At 39.1% G+C, this 22,487-nt stretch overlaps 1 protein-coding gene across 1 annotated transcript in view; it reads left to right on the forward strand.

Moving 5' to 3' along the window:
* Positions 1 to 22,487, forward strand: part of tmeff2a (transmembrane protein with EGF-like and two follistatin-like domains 2a) — a 75,514-nt gene that overhangs the window by 49,426 nt on the left and 3,601 nt on the right. The window contains exons 5-9 of the mRNA XM_015358810.2: positions 9,458 to 9,554; positions 16,628 to 16,776; positions 17,215 to 17,274; positions 18,691 to 18,817; positions 19,891 to 20,049. Coding sequence (XP_015214296.1) covers positions 9,458 to 9,554; positions 16,628 to 16,776; positions 17,215 to 17,274; positions 18,691 to 18,817; positions 19,891 to 20,049 — 592 coding nt within the window. The remainder of the gene's footprint in view (positions 1 to 9,457; positions 9,555 to 16,627; positions 16,777 to 17,214; positions 17,275 to 18,690; positions 18,818 to 19,890; positions 20,050 to 22,487) is intronic.

Consider the following 22,487-nt stretch of genomic DNA (forward strand, 5'->3'; position numbering starts at 1 on the left):
GAATAAAAATAACCTTTGCTTAAATACAGAGAGTAAATCTTAGGGGATTGGTCCCAAAGAGTTTCTTTACATTGCAAGAGAATATTAAGAGGTTTTGAAAATGCTATATACTTCGTTATTTTTTGGAGAGAAAGAAGAGGGAGTAGGGGAGAGGTAGTGAGGAAGAAAAAATAGTAAAGAAAGGAAGGGAGAGAGCAAAATATGGTGAGAGTACATGTGAGAGGGAGTTAAACAGGGTCAGAGGGAGGGGATTGGTTTTTGTGTCTCCCTTCAGTGTGAGCTGTGATCTTTACTGCCTTGCCTTACCGTGAAGGAGCCAGCCCTAGGGACCAACAACAGAGGAGAGAAAAAATTAAAAGCAATTTAAAACCTGTCACCTGGCTGTTTTAAGCTGCTGCATAAGGGATCTTTTTAATTTGATAAACCCAGGATTAACCAGTTGCTCTGCTCTCTGGCCACATGTGCCTGAAGAGCAGATGAGCAAGAAGCTTAGCTACTCCTTATCTCTCAAAGGCGCCAGTGTCAAGCCGCTGTCTTAAATGATAGAGAAGCTGAGGAAATTAATTTGGTAGTTTTGGGCAGCTCACTTGCACTTCCTTTCCTGCCATGTCCTGGAATACATTCTGGCACCAATATTGTGAAGTTAGATACTCCTAATCTGTGACAGACACTTCTGGTCCACATTTGGATGTTTCCAACATTACTCATCCTATATCAGTTGTTTGCTAAAACATCCTTTTAACTTTATACTGTTAGAATAATAATCTTTGGTCTATGTTACAACTTTCATGATGAACCATATCAAAGTGTTTTACAATACAACCAAAAGAGCCAGATATACACAAATTAAACGGGTAAATTTAAATTGAAATACCACACAAATGCACAATGTGTAGGTATATAGGGAGACAACAGTTCCCTGGCTTAGTGATGACACAATCCTTTCAAGCCATGTAAGATGAGCAGCAGGATTCCAGTGCAAGGAACCTAAAACAGGTGATATATACTTGTGCATTCAAATTTTAGATCAGATCCGAGCAGCTGAGTTTTGAACTTAACATGCTCAGATACATCAATTAACACTGCATTACAATAATCATGCCTGGAAAACATTTATCTCTGAACTATTCTAATTGCAATATTAAAACTAGATGTTCATTGTCCAGTTTTACGAAGCAAATGAATGTCAAAAGTTGTCAGTCAAGAGCTGGAGTGTTTATAGTAATCCTGAACAGGGTCTGATTTCCTATTGGTAGTATTTGATGGATAAAATAGAAACCTTATTTGGAGTGTTAGACATTTGAAATGAAGCAACGAAACAAAAAAGGGGTAGTTAGTAAGGCTTAGGCAATTATACACATTTATTTAAAAAACATATTAGCTGTTTGGCATTCAATAAGTATCTTTTAATCTCTCTGCAGTCCAAGTCCAAGCATAAATGGTTAATTGATGGAACCTATTCGAATGAATAGTATGCCAAGTATTAAAAATTGCAATAAAGAAATAAGTTTCTTAAGTATAAAACAAGAAGACTAAAGAGCAGGAAGGAGGTGATGATTCTATGAGTGTGTTCTGTTTTGTTTGATTTGTTGTTTTTTTTTCCTTTGTGAGGACAAAACATCTCAAAGAATTACTGTCATGAGCTAACAAGGCAACACAGACAAACTCATCAAAATGCACACATAGCATGTCCCACATAGCCCTTAGAACTGAAAAAGCTTTTCCTATTCTTCACCTACAAAAGTCCTGTTTTGCACTTAGTACTATAATTTCAATTAACATGCATCTGGTTAGAAACCAAAGTCATTCAAATTAGTATTTAAAAAAAACTGAAAACTATTACCACAGGCTGACAATTTATTTTTTTTTTACATTGAAACCTTTAATTATTTTCTATTAACATAACAATCCAACATTGAAAATTATCTTCCAGTTGTGCTGGAGCCTAGCCTGCTCCATTATTCTTTCTGATTGAAAAAAAAAGATGCACATATTTTTCACTACTCTTCATTCTCTGGTCTCTTTTTTTAATATGCATATATGCATATATGTCCATGCTTAAATCTATTCTTAAAACAGAGTGATAAAAGAAAATGTATTCTAAACATACCAGGTGTCCACATCTGTCCATTAGCCCTGCTCATCCAGTCACTTCTTTGAGTAGTTTTTCAGGTTTAAAAACTGCACAGACAACAGGGCATTGTTTCAATGGGCTTGTTCTTTTTATAAAAAACTATCTTTCTAGAAGTATACTACAGTGCTTCCAAATGAGTTTCTATTTTACTTCATCCCACCAAATTACCTTGAACATCCTTCATACAGTAATTCTCTAGATCTATGAATCACTGTGACAGTTTGTACAGTGTTCTAAATCTTTCTCTGAGCTTCTATAAATATTTACACTTATACAGAGCACAGCAGGTTGTCCAAACTCTTTGTCATTTATAGCTGCTCACTTTTAATCTTGATACTTTGTTCTTTCTTACTCTTTAAAGTGATGATATGTGCGTACTATGCTTATTATATAGAAAGGATCAGATACTCTATTTTCACATACAATATAAACAAAGTTCAGACTTTGAACCTATAGGTTTTCCAGCCAAGTATTTTTTTGTACCAGAGCTGTTGTTACAGGTTTAAGATTTTGCACAGATCTTACAGATTTCTGCCTGGCCTAAACTAATTCACAGGGGCCTATTGCCTGCAGTCTGGTCTGGTTCAAACTCACATGTATCCCTGATGGTGGAAGGAAGACTTTAATCTGCATTTCGGTAATAAATGAAAGGGATGCAGAGCTGCTTTAAGTGGGCTCTTTATCATTCCAGATCTATACCTTGCTGACTACAGCAGTGCATTTTAATATGGACCCGTTTTACTAGATATGAGAGCCGCAGAGAGGAAAAGCAGAGAAAGGGATGATCATTACAGCCATTTTCTTACGCTTCTTTCACTCTCAGATTGCAGACAAATGTGTCAGCAATAAACACAAGCCTTTTTTCCCCACTATTACAACAGGGCATTTCTACATGGTTGTTTTTCAGTTATAATGTGATATACAAGTTTTCCATAACTACATAAATCCTATCGATACATATACAAACACATACACAAGTCAACACCAAGCCAAATAGATATTCATATTGACTTCTGCTTGCTCTTAAAACCACTAGCCCTGAAAGATGTTCTTTGTATGGTCCATGTAAAGTATAAGCTCGTTTAAATCATCAGAGGATAGCTGCAGTATGTTAAGGTAATGAGCTCTAATAAGGGAAAACAGCTGTCTGTGGCAGCTCACTTTGACTTAATATATTTATTTTATATTTATAGTATGAATTAGAAGTCTTTTTAGATGATTCTTACATTGTGAAAATATGAGAGCTAATTAATATGCATATATATTGGGTAGAAATGGAAGTTTAAAATCCAGTGAAGCAGCAAAGCTAGATTGCTCACAATTTATACTAGATGATTCTGAGAAATATACATGAGAAATTTTGTTGACCTGGCTAAATGGGTTAGTTTTCATTTAGATAATGCTTTCATATTAGTATAATATGGCCTCTGGCCACCTGGCTCAGAAAAGGCAGATTTGCAGACAGAAGAAATAAAGACTAAACTTTTCAGATTAATTCTTCATTGAAAAGAGGAGAATCCTTAGAATCTGGATACTATAGAGCCAAGACAAAGACAGAAAAATTAAACAACTAGGGAAAGGAAATACTTTAAAATTGAATCACCTGCAGCACAGTGATTCTTCAACCTTTCACCCAGTAGCAAATCACACACAATCATAAAAGCAGTCAGTCTTCTACCACGGTATCGTTATATTTACAGTTGTAGGGGTGAGATTTATTTTAAGTATTACAGAGAGGTTTGAGAGCATTGTTCAAAACCAGATAGACATTACACGTGTGTAGAATAATGCATACTGAACACTTCTCATATAGAAATACAACTAAATGGCTTTTGTTATACAGCTTTTAATAAGTATGACCACACGTAGAAAGCTGTTATTTGTGCTGGAATTTATAAAGATGGCTAGGCCATAGCTTTTATTGACAGTGGCAAGTTAAAAACTGCAGCAGAAACACAAGTTGTCTATTCCTCATGAAGAACCTCCTCTTTAGCAGATCTGATATAACATCGGAAAGCTAAGGAAAGCTAAGGTACAGTATATCGACACCCCCAGTATGGAATTGAAATACTCACACAGGACATCTTCCTCAACCTTTCTAAGTATTTGGGCTCTCAGTTGTAAGCATTCAGTGTAGCATGATACAGGACACAGGAGCATGGAGTGAGTTCTCCTGTGTTCTGCCCTTTGAGGGTTGCAGTGCCCTTCTCTGTATAACTGAGTGGGTATTTCTGGTTTGGGATCAGTAGCTAACAGGGAAACTGATGGTGTCGTGAAGTTCTTTTGAACAATGCTTTAGAATGATTTTTCAAAAGGCTAATGCTGTTTAGAGGACATGAAAAAATCATTGGAAAAAACATATTTCAGTCTTGTACAGTTCAGTTGCTTAAAATGTGCTATAAGTGCATTGATTGGTTAGTGGAAATGAGGCTAATAACAAATGGAAGAAACATGTGTGCTTTTTAAGGGCCAGGAAAATTTCAGATGCAGCACCTGGGAGGAACAGTGGGCACTGTAACTCTTCCATTCCTGTATAGACCTACATTACCTAGGACTTGGAGGGCTGCAGAAGGCTGTCCAAATGAACGGTCATAAATGCTGTATCTTGAGAAACACGATTTAAATTCCAACCAGCTACCAATTACTTTCCCCACTGATATGTGATAGCTAAGTCTAAGCTACTTAGCTCAGAGAATGCACGGTACAACAAAGTTGGCAGACCATTAAAAAAAAAACAGTAATAATGAATTTCGCATGCCGCTTGGGAAGGATTTGGCTTGCTGAGAGAGAGAGAATTTGAAAGAGGGAAGCCTGAGTAAAATCTGTATACTTACTCTGTTCTCTGTTCTATGGATTAGCCACAGAAATTTGAAATGTGCTGTATCCTGTGCTCTGCTTGTAATTGGCTTTCCTTTTGCAGCTGGCTCTCTGGGTCTGGGCTTGACTCCGTGCCCTTGTTTAATGCTGTGCTCTCCTGACTGTGTAAGAGTAGTAGTCTAGAAATTCAGGGACACTAAAGGCTCATCTTAGCATGTTTTGTGTTAATTAATAGCAAATATGTAATTTTATTTAATTATTCTATTGAACTTAATCATCCTGTTGTGTCCTGGCTTTTTTTTTTTTACATTGCTATTGTAACGATCCAGTAGCTCAGTGGAACTAGCAGCGGATCGGGAATTGTATAGAAGAACCCACTTGCTGGGCGAAAGTCAGATGAGATGGGTTACTGATGGGAAACTGTGGGCAGGGCACTGACAGAGAACAGCTGGATAGTGCTGCGCGTTTTCCAGGGGAACCAGGCTGAGCGGGGAGCGCTCGCACTGGAGACGAGTTGCAGGCTGCTTGCCGACAGGTGAGCCGAGCACACGGGCAGACGTGATGCTGTGGCTAGCTGGGGACACAGTGATGTGGCAGATCTGCATTTGCAGGCAGAAAACGCAGTTCAAGTCCGTGGTTGAGCAGCTGAGGGTCGAAGCCGGTGGGAGACAAACACTGTACAAAGCACGGAGGGGAGAACCAAGGAGCGTGGTCAAAGCAGGTGAGGTTCAGGTCCAAGAAACACAATAGAACAGTTCGTAGCAAGGGCAGGCCTAGGGGACAATGCTGTGAAGGTAAGCAGGGTCCGAAGCCGAGTAACCATGAAAAACAAGCCAAGAGGGAATCAGGGAACAAAGTCAGAATCAAAGCAGAGGTCAGGAATCCAATAAGAAGGCAACACTAGGGAAACAGGAACAAGGCTAGGGCAAAGCTAGGGAAAACAAGGACAAGCTCGAGACTTGAGAGGTTCAGAGTACAAACACCATAACAGAGCCCAGAGCAGAGTCTGAGCTGCCCTTAAATATCCCTGAATCACCCAGACAGGCGAGATGATATTTGCCTCTAGGTGATTCAGGTCTCCTGTCAGTTGGTGTCCATGGCAACCAGGGCTGAGAGACAGGTGAATGGAGTGGAGGCCAGCTGCCAGCTGCCATGCTAATGCTAGCTCTAAGCTGTGGTGAGCCTGACAGTTATACCTTTAAAAAATATTTTTTTATTCAGAAATATTTGTACTTGTAAAAAATAAAACGTCAAACCACCAGGTGCATAGGTTAATAGGTAATGCAAGGGAATAGAGACTAACCTCTGAGTCACAACTCAGTAGGACTTACAGTGCTATGTTTTGCCGAGTTTTGCATTGTGAAGAATACCTGATATTTATTTGACAGCAAGAACTTTTGGTGAGGGTAGCAATGTAAACTTTAAAGCTTGAAAGTGGAGTAGGTGAAGTCTGAGTTCTTCAGTATCATTCTAACAATGAAAATTTGCTGTGTTTTGATCTTGAATTGATCTTTAATGGCTCAGCGATGACAAAAATGGCAGGGTGCTGTGTCTTTACTACCTGTTGCTCCTCTCCAGGAGGTTAGCTGTCAGGACTGACAGGATGAGATGTTGTTTCAGTATCCCTTCCTACCTATTCTTCTTCTCCTGATTTGCCTTCCAATGGCTTTGCCCCTGAGTTTGTGCTATAGCTCATTTTGGCAGCCCTCCCCTGTAGTTATAAAATACCTACATAGGAGCAATTTCTTATACCAGCTGACTTGGATGTTACCATGGTTACAAGGTCTTCAGGCCCTGCTCTGACAGGAACTTCAGACTACTTTAGAGCTCGGCCCAAAAGATGACCTGAGGGGAGGGGTGGTCACGTTTTTTACTAGGATTTATATTAATGAATTCTACAAGATGAGACATAGCCTACATTCAGAAGTATATCCTTTGTTGATGTTTTCTTAATTAATAAACAGAAATATTCTCCTCCATTTCTACTGTACAAGTTGGAAGTAGTGATTATACATCACTGAAAAATTGCCCTCTGGCTAGGGCATCAGTGAAGATGACTTACTTTATGGTGTCAGATTCGATAGGAGTAAGGATTTCAGTTCTGTTGTTTTACAGTGGATCGTTTCTTCTGCAACTCTTCTGACATTAACACCTCTGCCCATTGTGGTGTGAATAGATGGATAGTTTGATTTGTTGTTACATCAAGGTTTTAACAAAGGCCACAAACACTTTCTTTTAGCACCCTGAATTTTAAGGGAGATTTCTAATTTCTAACTATTCCTCTCTTTCTAAGGCTTTATCATAAACATCTGTGCTCCAAAGTTTTGAATCACTATATCATTAACTACAACATGTTTCTGTCCATTATTGTACCTGCTGGTTACACCCTGCTTCCAAAGAGTGTCTTCCATCTGACCCGAGATTCTCAGAATCTGTCTGGATTCCCACAATAGGAGATGAAACTTTTAGTGATTTACTTTTCCTGTAGTCAAATTAAGCACAATACAAAGAAAAACATTGTGTATTCATACTAAAAATCTCACGCTGTGAAATTATACATGTAACAAGGTCATCATCTATGCTGAAGGGAGATGACTAGCAAACAGGAAACAGTACATCATGTCTAGGGACTTCTAACTGGGCAGATGTAAGCAATGGTACCACAGGGAAACATTTTAGCCCCATTGTTTTTTTCTTATCTCTATCAATGACTTGGATAAATGGCAAAAAGTAGAATATAAATCCAGGGATGTTGTGCTCAAGTTGTAATGCACTAGTAAAACCTAATTTATTGTGTTCAAGTTTTGTCCCATTACCTCAAAACGGTATGTTACATCCTCTGATGCAATAAGAATGATTCCTGGTTTAAAGTTAGAACACGAGAGATTTTACCTCAGGATAAAAATATTCTGTGGGGTAGAGACTGAGTCAGTTCCTGCCCAGTAGTGAAACCAGGACATTGGCTTACCACTGGAAATTAATCAGGACTGCAGAGAGAAATGGAGACATCTCTGCACAAGAGCTGTGGGTAACTGGAAGACACTTGTCAGTCTCAAATTCTAGGCATCTTCAAGAAATGGTTTGGTTAAAATTTTAGATTCAGTTAAGTACTAAAGTACCAAATAAGGAAGATATTACACATTCTTGTGTAAGTCAGGAAATGCATGGGTCCATTTTATTATCATTATTGTTTTTGCTATTGTTGATATGCTGATAACAGCCACTGCACTCTTTTTAAGATTCTATTATTAGAAGTTAATTAACGTCAGTATTAAACATTACCAGAATCTTTTTGGCACTCACTTGCACAACTTCATCATGTGTGATCCTCTTGTCATTATTTTTTTATGATACATTGAATCTCCTGACCAACAGGCTTTCAGGATGGACTACATTTACAGAAGTAATAATGATCTTTAGTAAATGATTGTGGTAACCCTGACAGATTCAATGCCAAGGTTCTATAGAGATTTTTCAGATTGCTCTAACACAATGTGTTCTCTACAACACAAACCTCTATTTATAGCATCAGGATCTTTAGTCTGGTAGTAAATAAGTACAATATCTTATTTTGCCGAAAAAATTCCAGAAACAGGAAAGAGCAACCTCAAATCGGACAGAGTAATATAATGACATGTTGATGCCAAGGTGAAAGCTCAGAGATGAAAAGGAAAAAAACAGAAATACAGAGCTTTTACCATTATACCAAGTTTACTGCAGTGTTTTTAAGAAAACATAAGTATGAACTCTGAATGGAATGAAAGACATAAGCCTCAAAACTACCCAAGGGGTCTCCAGGATTAGCATTCCCACAAATGCGTATGACTCTTTACAATTTGTCCTGTTTCCTTACTAAAACTGAAAGCAGGTGGAAACTGTGGTGAGAAATGTTTTATAGGCATGGCCCTTAGTCTGGTAGCAGATACTATCTCACACTGCATCAGCTTTATCCTGTTTTATGATTGAGTGCTTGCCACTATTGATCTGTTTCTTTCTTTTGAAGAGTTTCTTGTGGTAAACTAAAAGAGCAAGTTGCAGCAGAGTCTCTGAGGTTTTAAAGGAGACTAAAGTTGCTTTCCTACCACATTTCTCATTGCCATGCAAATAAAGCAGATATGCTTATAAGATGATGGAGATCGGGGTTAGACTTACTGCAGCCTTCCTTTGAAATCTTATCTTGCACCAAAATTAAATGGCGAGATATATCAACCAGAGCTTAATTTAGTGTTCCTGACGGAGTTGTGAACTCCTGTGTGTGAAGGGTTGAGTATAGAGCCAGCTGAAGTTTAAACAGAAACACCGAAACTGATCTATTTATGCATAACATTTATGTTGTACCCATTGTACACCATCAAACATAAATGAACGCAGACAGGTACTGAGTTTAATGGAATGTTTAAGTGTTTGAATGTTTTACCAGGTTTGGCAAGTTTTTTGCAGATGTTATGCTAGGAGGGTTGTGACAATGTGACTGTTCCTCATGGAAGATGCCCTGTGTCCCTACAGGGGGAGAGGGCTCAGGAGAGACCAACCAGAAGGAACCATCCACGTGTGACATCTGCCAGTTTGGTGCCGAGTGTGACGAGGATGCAGAGGATGTGTGGTAAGAGTAATTTAAAAGCAAAGAAACAATAGGTTCAGACCAAAGAACCATGTGCATTGCTTTCATGATAAAAAGTGGCTATTGAGAACACATTGCTGAGAATATTGCATATGAAAACATCATATTGATGAAAGAAAAAAAATCAGTAAGAAAACATTCATTGAAATTCACAGATTTTTAAGTAACTCAAAGCTGCATGATCACAGTGTGATAAATGTCTGTCTCAGAAATCCTTTATTCTCGTTATTGATAATGGCAAAATACAGAAATACAAGAGACAGTGGGGGGGGGCATGGATTACATTTCTTAAAAAAACAGTTCACATCTTACAAACATACAAAGACATTAGATTGAAGAATGAAGTATTTTGTTTTTAGTTTTACAATTTAAAAGATGTGTTCACCAGGTCTCAAAGTAAGGAGGTTCCTAGAGAAGTGCATTCTCCACTTTCACATTCATATAATGACCTTGTTTCATGCTGCTATCCAAGGGAGTAAAGAAGACAGAGCTACTGATTAGAAAGCTTATATCAAACATTTCCAAGTGTAATGGTCCCAGGACATCAGTACATGGTGCATGCCCTTCATGGTTTATATAATTAAAATGTTTTATTACTGAGACATGCTTTGAGTTAAGAGGAATAAAACAGAGAGAGAACAATGACTATGGCTTTTGGCAGATTTGTAATGAGCAAGAGCTAGCATCTTTACCAAAACAACAAGTTCATAAGGTTTCTTTGGCTTTCTGCAAAGCTGAGGAAAGTCACGGTGACACAGATGTCTCTATCTGCACTGTATAGTAACATTAGCTGGCAATAGCAATTATTGCTCCTGAATTACCCAATTACAGCATGAACGAGGTTTTAAACAAGTAGGTAGACTGTCCATGTTCATAACCTCAAGTCATAACAAACAGACTTGCTCAGAATGTCTGACTCTGCTTACCTAATTTGGGATGTAAGAGATTTTATCTGCACACAAACTTCAGCAAGTCTAGCATAGCTGGCTAATTCTCCCAGAGTTAATGCAGACCATGAAAATGACTTTAACTTCATACTGTATCTTGGCCAAATGCCTGCTGATAGATAAGATTTATTTTTAGCATGGGATTTTAAAATGGAACATCACCACCCATTTTATTCCTGTAGATTAATTCTTTTTTTACCTTAAAATGCATCTTCCCTAACTAAATGTTAATTGAATTGGGCCCACTTTCCCTTTACTGAGCTGAGTCACTGTGGAGAAAGATAGATTATTTTGTGTGATGCTCAGGGATGCCTAGAATGGCTGCTTACAGTCGCAGCAATTCTATCTTTCTTTAATAGAGTCTGAGCAGTAGGATTAATACCCAACAAATGGAGGCAGACAATTACTATTCAAATGGCTTAGCCAGGTAAAAAGACCCCTAGTTTTTAAATGCCAACAGGCCAAAGGGAGAATAGCCAATGGTGTGGATGGAAAACTTGGTGGGTAGAAACTTGGCATTACTCTAGAAGGGTGCAGCTGGAAAGGAAATAATTTCTGTGGCTACTGTAGTTTACTAATGATCATGATCAACCTGGAACACTGAATCAATTATTTTATAACACTTTTTCATTGTGGGATGTTCTGCAGAGCAATAGTGCATAGACAAAGTGAAATGGGAGTTCTCCTTAGTTACACACAAAAGCATAGTCTACAGCTGAGCAGCTCAGAGGTAGATGAAATTGTGACAAAGGCAGTAGTTCATGACATTTTCCTCTGGCTCATTTTTGCCCTGGTCTTGTTAACCATAGTTGACCCAACATGAGTGAGTTCACTGTCTTAACTCTGTAGAAACAGTTGCACTTGCTGCACTGACCGATAAATTAGATTAATTTAGAAAGAAGCGTTTTACAATTTGTGCGTTGGACTTTATCTGATATTTTTTCTTCACACACATCTTATTTTAAAATATTAAGATTAGGGATTAAAGGGATAAATTCTGTATTTTGATGTACAGCAACAACCTTTGTCCACTGTGCACTTTCCATTGAATAGAACTACATAGTAATTAATTATTTTCTAATGCATGCACCTTAGGCTTAGAAAGTAACTGAGCTATAACTGACAGGAACAGACTACTAGAAAAGGTAATGGTGCCATGACTGCTTATCTGATTTGGCTCTGAGCTAAGCCTGGTACAAGGCTTTTCAAGCAGAGCAGCTGCAAGTTGACCTCAAAGATCAGGTCAATATTCTTTCTGAAACTTCAAAAACATTTGAGTGTAAAAATAACAGATTAAGTTGCTATTGTCCTGGTTCCTGGGTATTTTATGTAACTTCTTCAATTTTAGCATGTAAAGTGATGAAGATATGAGTAATGTTTGCTATCAGGTGTGCACTTTTCCAGTCAATGCTTTTTTGTTTACATAGAAACAGGTTTTCAGGGCAAGCATGCTTTCAAGACACTTTACAGTGAGACATTACCATAGGCCTAAAGTGTCAGAGAGTGATAGAGTAAGCACAATAATTAATCATCAGGCTTAAAAAAACAAAATACATGATACTAGCAAATAGATAGTCCATGTCCTGCACAGAGGTTCATCCAGCACACAGCATCTCAAGACCTGTCTGACTGAGTGCACCATTAGCAGGAAGTAAGGTCTGAGTAAAGAACAGTCAAGCAACATGGCTATAACATACCTGTCAGCTGACACCACTGTGTCACTCATACTGTGTGCCAACTATTATGGTTATATTGCACACTTTTAGATCTTTACCTTTTTGTTACCAAGATTTTTTCAGATGCTTCCTGGGAGTCAGAGCATGTATTTGTGCTTTTGGCATTTTTTTATGATTTAATGACTCATGTTTTTGGCCCCAGTTTTTGCACGTTCCTTATCCACCCTTCTCATAGCTGTTCTGTCATTACTTGAGAGTTTTTTAGAATCGATTTTGTTTATAGAAGTCACTAATTGTCAATAGGTAAAGATGGTGTGGGATAGAAGTGTAGGATTGAATGTGTATATATGCTAGTGCCTCAGTTTGTGCGAATGAGAGTGCACAATTGCCAGATTTAATATGCGTGTTTGCAGAGTGTGGGGTCATGACTCCAGACTAACAAGGGAACAGAGTGTGATGCATTGTTCTACTTTGTCTGAGGCAGTACTAGAGTATAGTGTTGCAATAATGCACAGGGCAGGAGAATGTGAGAAGGCTCATTAAAAATGCATGGGCTCCAGACACATTATCCTTTATGTACACCAGTGGGTTGCCGTGTTGGGGAACAAGCTCCATAATGCATTTTTGCACTTCTTTCTGTGTCTTTTTTTCCCCATTGTGTGTGATTAAATGTGTGTGTGTTTGCCTCTTCAGTTTACCTGGTGTTGCTTGTCCTTGTGGTGAACTGACTTGTGCTGTTCCCTGCCTTATTTAACGGGTAATAAAGCTATGATTGGGCTGATGTTCATCTGAGAAGTGGGTGACATTTATTAATTCCTGATAAGACTGTTGGGTAGTACTGCAAATGAACAGCACAACTCTCCCACCCTGATTTTGAAACAGACTGGGGTGTAAACCATGTTCACCACAGTAACTTTGCATTGTATTTTAGCTGTTTGCCCATAGTTTTACTAATCCCAATGATAAAGCTTTGTTTCTTACTGCAGGTTATTCATGTTTTATAATGATATATCACAGTAAAATTTCATAAGGGGTAATGTTCACAGGGTAAGCTGAGCTTTTGCTAAATGCAGGAGCTATGACAACACATACTGTACAACTCACTCATTAATTGTTTTTCTGATCTGTTATTAACCCTTGAAGTTATCATTGCCTGAAATCAGCTTTAGATCTAGCAATGTGTTACAGAACAAACGACTACAGAGAGCAAAATATTTTCCTTCTCTTTCTAAATAATGATATACTGGGTCAGTATTGTCAACACTGTTCAGAAGAATAAGGTAGCTAAAAGGTTTACACTTCAGTTACATTTTGTCCTTCAGAATCTGAGAGGGTTAACCTTGGGTGAAGGTAAGGACGGGCTTGGAGGAATAATGCTGAATTGCTTGGACAAATGTCCAATCTTAGAAAAATGTGGTCTGTTGATTTTTTTCCTATATATACAGTAGTTACCTTTTTGTCAGGAGGGTTTAAAGTCTTATCACATTGCATCTCCAATCTGCTGTATTATGATGGTTCTGATTGCAGTGTCCTAGTTCAGAGGGAGTGCTTTTGAAGGCACTCTCAGTGGTTTCTGATCTGAGTAGCAGTGATAATTACCACTTTCACCCCCTTCCAGGTACCAAAACTTGAGTGCAGGCTCCTGACAAGACAGATCAATATCAATGTTTGTTTTTTCCCCCAACATCTATTTTTTATATCTGATTTTTTAGATGTTAACTGTTGTTATTGCAATGTCAACTAGCCACTCCAGCACACAAAAAAATATTTCTGAAAAGATTCCCCAAGGTGCAGTGAAGCTAAACAGATGAGTAGTACCATGGTTGCTATGCAGAACATTTTTACCAATGTGTCATTCCAAACCCTCAGAATCCACCTTGCTCACATATAAATACTAGTTACTTACTTGTAGAGCCCTGTATAAACTAAACAGCCTTGACATACAGATCAGAAAAACAAAGTTACAAATGAAAGAAGGCCATTCAACCATTAACTAATGGCAGTGTACAAACTGATGCCCCAGTATGACCAGTGCCCTGACTTTTTGATCATTCATGATCACATAGCACAGTTCAGTTCATAAATGTGGGGATTTTCACCCAAATGTCCTGGCTAAATTCTACCTGGGGCTTACAGTCACACCCCTCTAAAGTTCTCCCTTAATTTAACTGTTGTTTCTCACTTTTCCACTGACTTCTTGCTTTTCCACCTGATCTACTGTGTAGCAGGGATGCTCTGCATGTCATCTAGGTGGGTGCTCTGGGCTCATAACTGCATAGTGGATTTAAGTCCCTGTTGCAGTCCTGTTGCTGTGCTTTGATTGAAGTACTTTACCCCAGTGACTCCAGTCCATCCAGCTGTATAAGTGGGAACCTGCTTTGCTTGGGGTAATCAATGTGATGGTCTGGCATCTCATCCACTTAATGAAGAGACACATGCTTTCTCATCCACTTAATGCCAGGTAAACCAGGAAAGGCTTTGGGCCTGATAGCCGATATGGCACACATGTGGATATTACCTATAATACTTCTAGCTGTTTTTGTTGCTAATTAGTAATTGATGTGAGAACCTTGTTTTTAAAGGAAGCCAGGTCATCAGGTTCAACAATGAAATTAGTGAGCTCCCGTGTAAGATAGTACCTCCTGGTCTCAGCCTTAAAATTCCCTTCCCCTTAGTTTCCATTTGTGTGTTCAGGTTTGTGAGAAACTTTTGATTCAGACAAAATCCATTGTGTTGACTTTGTTGGCACCTTTGAGGATTTTGCATATTTCAGTCAAGTGCCCTTGTAGACTTCCCTCACACATTATCCAACACAAAATGAGGAAGACACAAACATAGCCCAATATGGTAGCCTGTCCTTGTGCATCATGCAGGGCCTGACAAAGCAGGCAATGAACTAATTGTGTGAAAATTGAATTTGACAGTATTTTGAAGAGTGCTCATTTAAAAATCGGTAGGGTTCTGTGACCACATCTTACAATAATGCAAAATAGTTTGTCTTGCTATGGTCTTCTTAATCAATTGTGAATGTGCTATAATGATAGTACTGCAAATAATAAGCAATAAATAGCATTACCAAGTTCATTCAATTACTGAGCATCCTGTAGTGCAGTTCTTTCAGATGTCATTGTTGATCTACAGTGCAAAAATGACAACACGTGGCACCGTTTGAACATTGTACACTGGGAGTTCCACACCCTTCTCCATTATTCAAATTTAAGTGAGCTTCTTTTTTCCATATTTGGGAGTGTCATTGAAAATAGAAAGACTAAATGATTTCATTCTAGATGGCCTTGTGCAGTATTTATGTAAAAAAAAACAAGATAAATTCAACATGCAAGTTTATGGATTGCCTGTTCTCAAGAGTAAATAATATATTTTGCTTTAATAGTGTCTCCCAGTGAGAGCTCCAAAAAAATTCAGACTATCAATTTATTTCCAATTCACAGTTTTTAGAAATACATGAAAACCTGTGTATGAAGGATAACAGACTAAGGTATTGAATCTTAAGATAGCAGCTGAAATATGCAATCCAGTTTTGCACCAATTCACCAGATACAATTCCTTGTACATATCACATACTTGGCAAATAAAGTGATTCTGATTCTGATCAGCAGTACTGTTAACAATTCCACTGTCCTGCTGTACTTATTAGTCACAAACGTTATGCAAAAGAGGGCACCTTGGATGATCTTTCTTGTCCACTTTCTAATAGCTTTCCAATCTAGAAGCCTTGTCAGGCTGAGAGCCTACCAGTGCCACTGTATTTCCAATGTTGAGATTCCTCCTAATTCCACTGCTGCCCATGGTACCAATCATTAGAATTTCAGTCATTTCACAGCAGAGCGCAGATGACAAACGCATATCAGTCTGAATTTCTCTCTAGAATTCCTAATGATGGGCTGGTTTGTGGAGAACTCTGATGCACTCCCCATAAATTACATTTACCAAGTTATTATATTAAATAGTACTGAATCCAATAGATGTAATAATATTGATAGGAAAACACAACACTAGCAGCAGGACCAGAAGTTACAGCAAAGAAGTAATAAGTAATTAGTGCTGTCTGCTAATTGGTTTGCTGTTATGGAGCTGTCCAAGCCCATGCTGTGTGTGATGTTGATGGCTCAGTGGTGAAATGGAGATACCTGAGGCTCTGGAAGGCCGTCCGCCCCCTGTGGCCCTCAGACTGCCTGAGCGAGATCAGTAACACTGTGATCCCCTCCCCACACATCCCCAGGGCCTCCTTGCTGTCTACATGACCTTGCACTGTCAAGTTATCACCCCTAACATCCCAACGGCTGCCATGTCTGACAGCATTTCTCATCTTTCATTCGTTCTCCCCCTCCCCCTACCCCTTCCTCTCTCTCTCTCTCTCAACTCTCACTTCCCGTTCCTCTCCATATCTTGTTTTGGTCTGCTGCTCACTCAGGTGCGTCTGTAACATCGACTGCTCCCACATCAGCTTCAACCCTGTCTGCGCCTCTGATGGCAAGTCCTATGACAACCCATGTCAGGTGAAGGAGGCCTCTTGTCAGAAGCAGGAGCGTATTGAAGTGAAGTACCTGGGCCGTTGTCAAGGTGAGTTCCTCAAATTCCTTCCTGTGATGGCTAATCCACTGTCTGCAGCCCACTGTCATTTCCACTGCTCACTGACTTCCAGTGCCCTGTCATTCGGCATGGGCTTGCTTATGATTACAATCAAATACAGCCTTCACACTGTTTTCATGTCATTACTGCCGTGCAACCCAGCTGTGCAGATACACATAAGCAAATTAACAAGAACACCACACTTATTGCTCTACAAGGCCTCAGCATGCCCTGTGATTAAGGTAAGATCTATGTTAATTGAAGCAGGCAGCGGTCCCTGTAGGGCATTTTGCACATGGTGTATTCTGTTGCCCCTATCATGCTGTGTTCTCTGTATGCAATAGTGCAATGATCAGAACCAACCTGCGAAAGGTATGTTTGATGCTCTTGTCTCTAACAGCACTTCACTAATTTTTATTTCCTCTCCAGATGACATGACCACAGGGGCAAAGACTGGGGATGGCCATTATGCAAGAACGGATTACACAGGTGAGGCAAAGCCCTGTGATAGTGATTAAGGGGCAGCATGACTATTTCTGAGAGAACACCGATACTCTATCCAAAGTGGGCAATCACTGCTTTACCTACCTCAAAATGTTGTCTACAATGAGAGGATTTTGTATGCCATCAATTTTCAGTGTATTTCTGTTGTAAAACAAAATCACATGTACATGCATATATACCAATGAAAAGTTTTATATATATAAATAACATGTATACATATTTATGCTGTAACGGAACTTTCACAAGGTGAAATGAGAATGCAACTTGTGTTGCGTTTATGGAGCAGTATAGCATCTCAAGCATGCAGCACTTGCATAAAATCTATACTTAGGTCATTCAGAGGCAGTGCATGCTCCTCAAGGTATAGTGTTCTGAAGCTGGGTTACAGCAAATCCTGCTAGCATTTTTTTCAGGACTTTATGCTTGCTCAGTTAGCATGGTGTGCGCTGCACCCTGTCGTGCCTGCCACTTTGATTGAATACTGCCATGGAACAGAGAATGCCAAGGGTCATAAGAGAGAGCAGTATTTTTGATTAATTGTATGCCTAACTAGTGTCCTCTACACTAGAGTGCACAGCTGCAGAGCAGCATAGACATCTGCAAAAAGAGGGGAAAAAAGAATAAAATATATCCAGAAATGGTACTGAAAAATACCTCCCTCCCTGCACAAAGTATTACAAAAGCCTGCTTGTTATTACATATCAATGGAATTACTATGTGAAGTTCAGCACCTTCATATCTTAAACAGCTGTACAGCCATCCTGCACAATGAAAAGGCATTGTTTGAGAAAAGGTTTTGGCTCTTCGGTCTTATCACATGCACTTATAGATAGTCAATGTTGTTGCCCTGACTGCTTAATGACATTGACATCACAGGGTCAGTAAGACCGTTACCCTCCCTGGAAGCTTTAGTAGTCAACAAGTCTCCTCTTATTCATAAAATTCAGATTCAAAAAATAAAATTCATAATGGAGAATACTCACTTTCTGTGAAGCTGATCAACATTACAATGAGAGGAAGCTGCTTTCAAAAGCATCTATGTTATGTCAGGGATATACTGCAAAAGATGCATAGATTCAAGGAAAAGTTATTAATTCTTTATGCATCACAAATCAGTGAATATGGTCAATACTGGACAACACACGCCATCTTCCCTGTTAATAAAGTGCATTTCCACATGACATTTGACATACGTAATCATTCTGTTCTCCACAGCTTGGAAAGGTTAAAGGAGTGTAGAGGGCTTTTTCATTCTGCACTCTAGTCACATCGAAGTTCTCTTTAAAGTAAACATACATTGCAAACTCTGTCCTTGTGTGATATTTACCAGAGCCAGCAAAGCATGCATAATTAAACTCTCAGCTCTTTTCATATGTAAAATGCCACCTGTCTGGTTCACAGAGGAGAACACGAACAAACTAGAGGAGGCAGCAAGAGGCCTATATATCCCCTGTCCAGAGCACTACAAGAACTACTGCGTTCATGGCAACTGTGAATATCCCAGCGGTATGCTGCCTCCTTCCTGCAGGTAACCCTGTTTTTGTCAACTCATGCAAAATGAAACTTCTAATTTGTCCAACTCCTGTAGTATGCAGTTTTAAGCAGCAAAAAGAGTAGGATTTTTCCAGAGGTACATTTTCAATTAATCAATCTACAGGATAGCATTATGGATTGACTGATGCTGCAGTGCCATGTTAATTAGATTGTGTGAAAAAAATAGTCAGACTTTCACCAGGTCAGGCAGAAACCAGTGTTATCCAGTTTCGAAAGGAGATGACACCATTTTCTATAACTGGATCAGTACAATCATCCCTTTTACATGAGCACAGTAAATCTCTTATCTTTGGTCATTACAGGTCACATGAGCTGCTTCTTCAACTTCAGTAACAGATAAAATGTGTAAAAAACATTTGCAAAAACACTTAGGTTTTGTTAATTTTCCCACCTGTATTTTAGTGGGTTTGAACATTGAGAGATGCAAAGGACATAGCAACAGATACTAGCTTACTAGGAGGGAACATCACTATAACAGTTGATCTGTGATATTTGACAAAGTGAAGCCAGTTGATAATTTAAGAACAAAAGATTCAGTGATGTCAGTGATGCTGATGACAGGTGACAGTAGGAGAAAGGAGGCAGGTCTCTGCAGGTGTTGCCAGTAATGGCCTCTCCCGAGACCTGTACAGATCCAAGCTTGCCAGGATATGAGTGAAGCTGCTAATTAAAAAATGCTCCACTTAGTCACACAGAATGTGTGGTCTTAAGAATCTTGGAGTTTAATTATATATTGGGCAGAGTTATATGAAAATGCACCAGTATAACAAACATATCATATGTATAAATGGACTGATTGGTTTTATGCGGTCAGAATGAGTTGCAACTGCAGTGCCTGTAAAAGAGATCATATAATCTGCTGTTTATTTGACCAGAGCCACGTATTACTCCAAACTCTTTCCACCTTATGGAGGGAATGTTACTGTATATAGTGATATGAGTGTTCTGCAGTACAGGTGCACAGAATACAGTGTAGAACTGAGATTTACTGGCTCTCTGGAGCCCTCCTGTCCTGACTCTCACCCAGCCTCACTGTCTTGTGTGCAGGTGTGACTCAGGCTTCAGCGGGCCTCAGTGTGACACCAAGGAGTACAACGTTCTGTATGTGGTGCCAGGCTCAGGGAAGCTGCGCTATGTCCTCATCGCGTCCATTATTGGAGCTGTGCAGGTTGCCATCATCTGTGTGGTGGTATTATGTATAACACGGTAAGTGCAGTGTGAGACAGGCTCACAGATACAGCCTGACAGCTGTGGACAAACAGGAATTTGGACACCGATTCAGAGACGTACCCAGGGAGGAACACAACCAGCAACATCAGAGGCAGGGCAGGAGTATTCCCTTAACCATCACCACAGACAAATAGATAATGACAAAATAGCAAAGCAAGGTTGATACACTGTCTCCCCTATTTTATTGCTCACACAGGGGTGAACTACATGGAGAAAACGCAGTTAGTATGCGTCACCTGGGAAAAAGGGCATTGTGCCCATCTTCACAGCTTCTTTCTTTTCTCATTAATGTCAGTCGGTCCCTACGGGGCTAAGTCCAAAGCATCAGTACACTTCATGCAAAGACATTGTCTATGAGTCATCATGTGTAAGGGCTATTAGTGTAATACGCCACTTAAAGCAAGGTATGTAACTTTAGACAGAATATGCCATCTCTTGTCTGTCATACTGTAGGGCAGTTAGGGAGGACAGACAACCCATCTGAATTACAAATCAAAAACCCAGACAGCTGTTGGGAAATCACTGTGTAAATAAAGCCCCCAAAAGTCAATAAATTATTTATGAATTTAAAATTTGTTATACCTCTTTTTGAAAGTAGGGATACAAATGCAGAAGATGATCTATTTTATTTTTACAAATATGCTGTGTCAGTGAATAAAAATATAGCGTGCCTCAGTGTTATTTGTTAGTTATTATGTAAAGCAGTTTGATTAAAAAAATAGAATAAAATTTAACTATGTATTGTTTAAAAAGGCAAAAACAGAAAATGCTTTTTTAGGTCAAAATAGCATGAAAAATAAATCCCAAAACAGCTTCTTGCACATTGCTATTTCTTAATCAGGTTTACACCCTGCACAGAGCAGCAGTCCAGTCAGGATAGGCACTTCAATGTAATGTGAAATAAATCAGCCCTTTATAGCAAGCACCAAGAGTTTTCTTTTTTTCCTCTGCAATCCATGCTGAACATTTCCAATATAGCTAACAAGGCAACAAAATCAGTCACAGCCAAAACAAAAATCTTTAATAATCCATTTTAGTCCTTTCATTATGCTCTTCTGTGGAAAAAAAAAGGCTTCTGAAGGGTACACTTTCCCCAACTCAGCCTAAAATAAAAAAAATAAAGTGTTTCTATAGCAACCTTTGAGCTGGTCTTGTACCAATCGGTATCTTGTACTGAGATGTGTTTGGAGAAAATTTTCAGAATGATATGTAAAAGGCTGAGATTAGAAAATTGATTTTCTTGACTGCTGTTTACCCTTGTTCAATTAAGTATTTCATTTCTGAAGTGCGAGCATCAGTAAACAGAAATATTTTCTCCAAACACTGGGAAAGCTTTGACGGTTATGCTTCATCAAATAATGTACTTTTATTTATAAAATGAGAATAAAGTGGTTATGCTTAGCGGGAATAGCTTAGACATTCAGATGTAGATCCAGGCACACTGACATACAGATACATAAACACTTACGTTGCTGAACTCCAAGAGTATTGAAACATTCCGGGCTTTAGCAGCCTTTTAATGATTGCTTTCAGAGGCACACAGATCTGGGACTGAGCCATCCCAACAGGGCAATCAGCACTGGAACTTCTGACTGGTGACCTTTCCCTGAATGTTAAGTGCCCCCCCTCTGTTCAAGCCAGTACCTGTAAACTAGCCTCCTGTGGCTGCTTTTCACACCGTCTTTTTTCATTTACCTCTTTTTTCCCCAAACATGTCAGGGGATTCAAACTCACTCGAAGATTGATGATGTAAAGAAATCTTTATGGAGAGCAGCAGCAGTGAATAAACACATGAGGATGGTATTGAGCTGACAGACCGTGGTTCCCCACTTGCGCCCCCAAAAACCATTTCCATCTCTCACATTCAGCTGCTCACCCAAAGCCTACTGTGCTCAATCTTGTACCGGGGCCTTTTCTGGAAAACCTATTTTTTTTACATGTTAGGGCTTTCATCACAGTGATACCTTTGGGTTTAGTTATTGTGAGCTTCCTAGTGACGTCTTACCGAGTTCAGCTACCTTATTCTGCCCTTTTCTAAGCTTTGTCTGATTTCTTTCCACCCTACCCTATTTTTGGAAATCTGAATTGACCACTTCTTATACTGATAGTCTACACATCTTAAGCGATCATTTAGAATACATTACTCAATCAGTCCAGTTGTGGTTTTTTTTTCTCTCCCAAATGTGAGGCAGACTCCCATGTAGTTTTAACTTGCCATAGTGCTGGCTGCATTGCGCTAATAGGTACTTGGTTGTCAGCCACATGTGAGCGGTAAGTTTCTTTCCCATGGCCTCTAGACCTAGAAGAGAGCTTTGCTGTCAGTGCAAATAACTACAGTAATAATCAGCATTATAAAACCTAATCCAAAGGCTTGACAGGGAAACACATCCAAACTATTGTTTATGGAAAATAGG

Source organism: Lepisosteus oculatus, chromosome 12, assembly GCF_040954835.1.
Source record: "Lepisosteus oculatus isolate fLepOcu1 chromosome 12, fLepOcu1.hap2, whole genome shotgun sequence".
In the NCBI taxonomy this organism is placed as follows: Eukaryota; Metazoa; Chordata; class Actinopteri; order Semionotiformes; family Lepisosteidae; genus Lepisosteus; species Lepisosteus oculatus.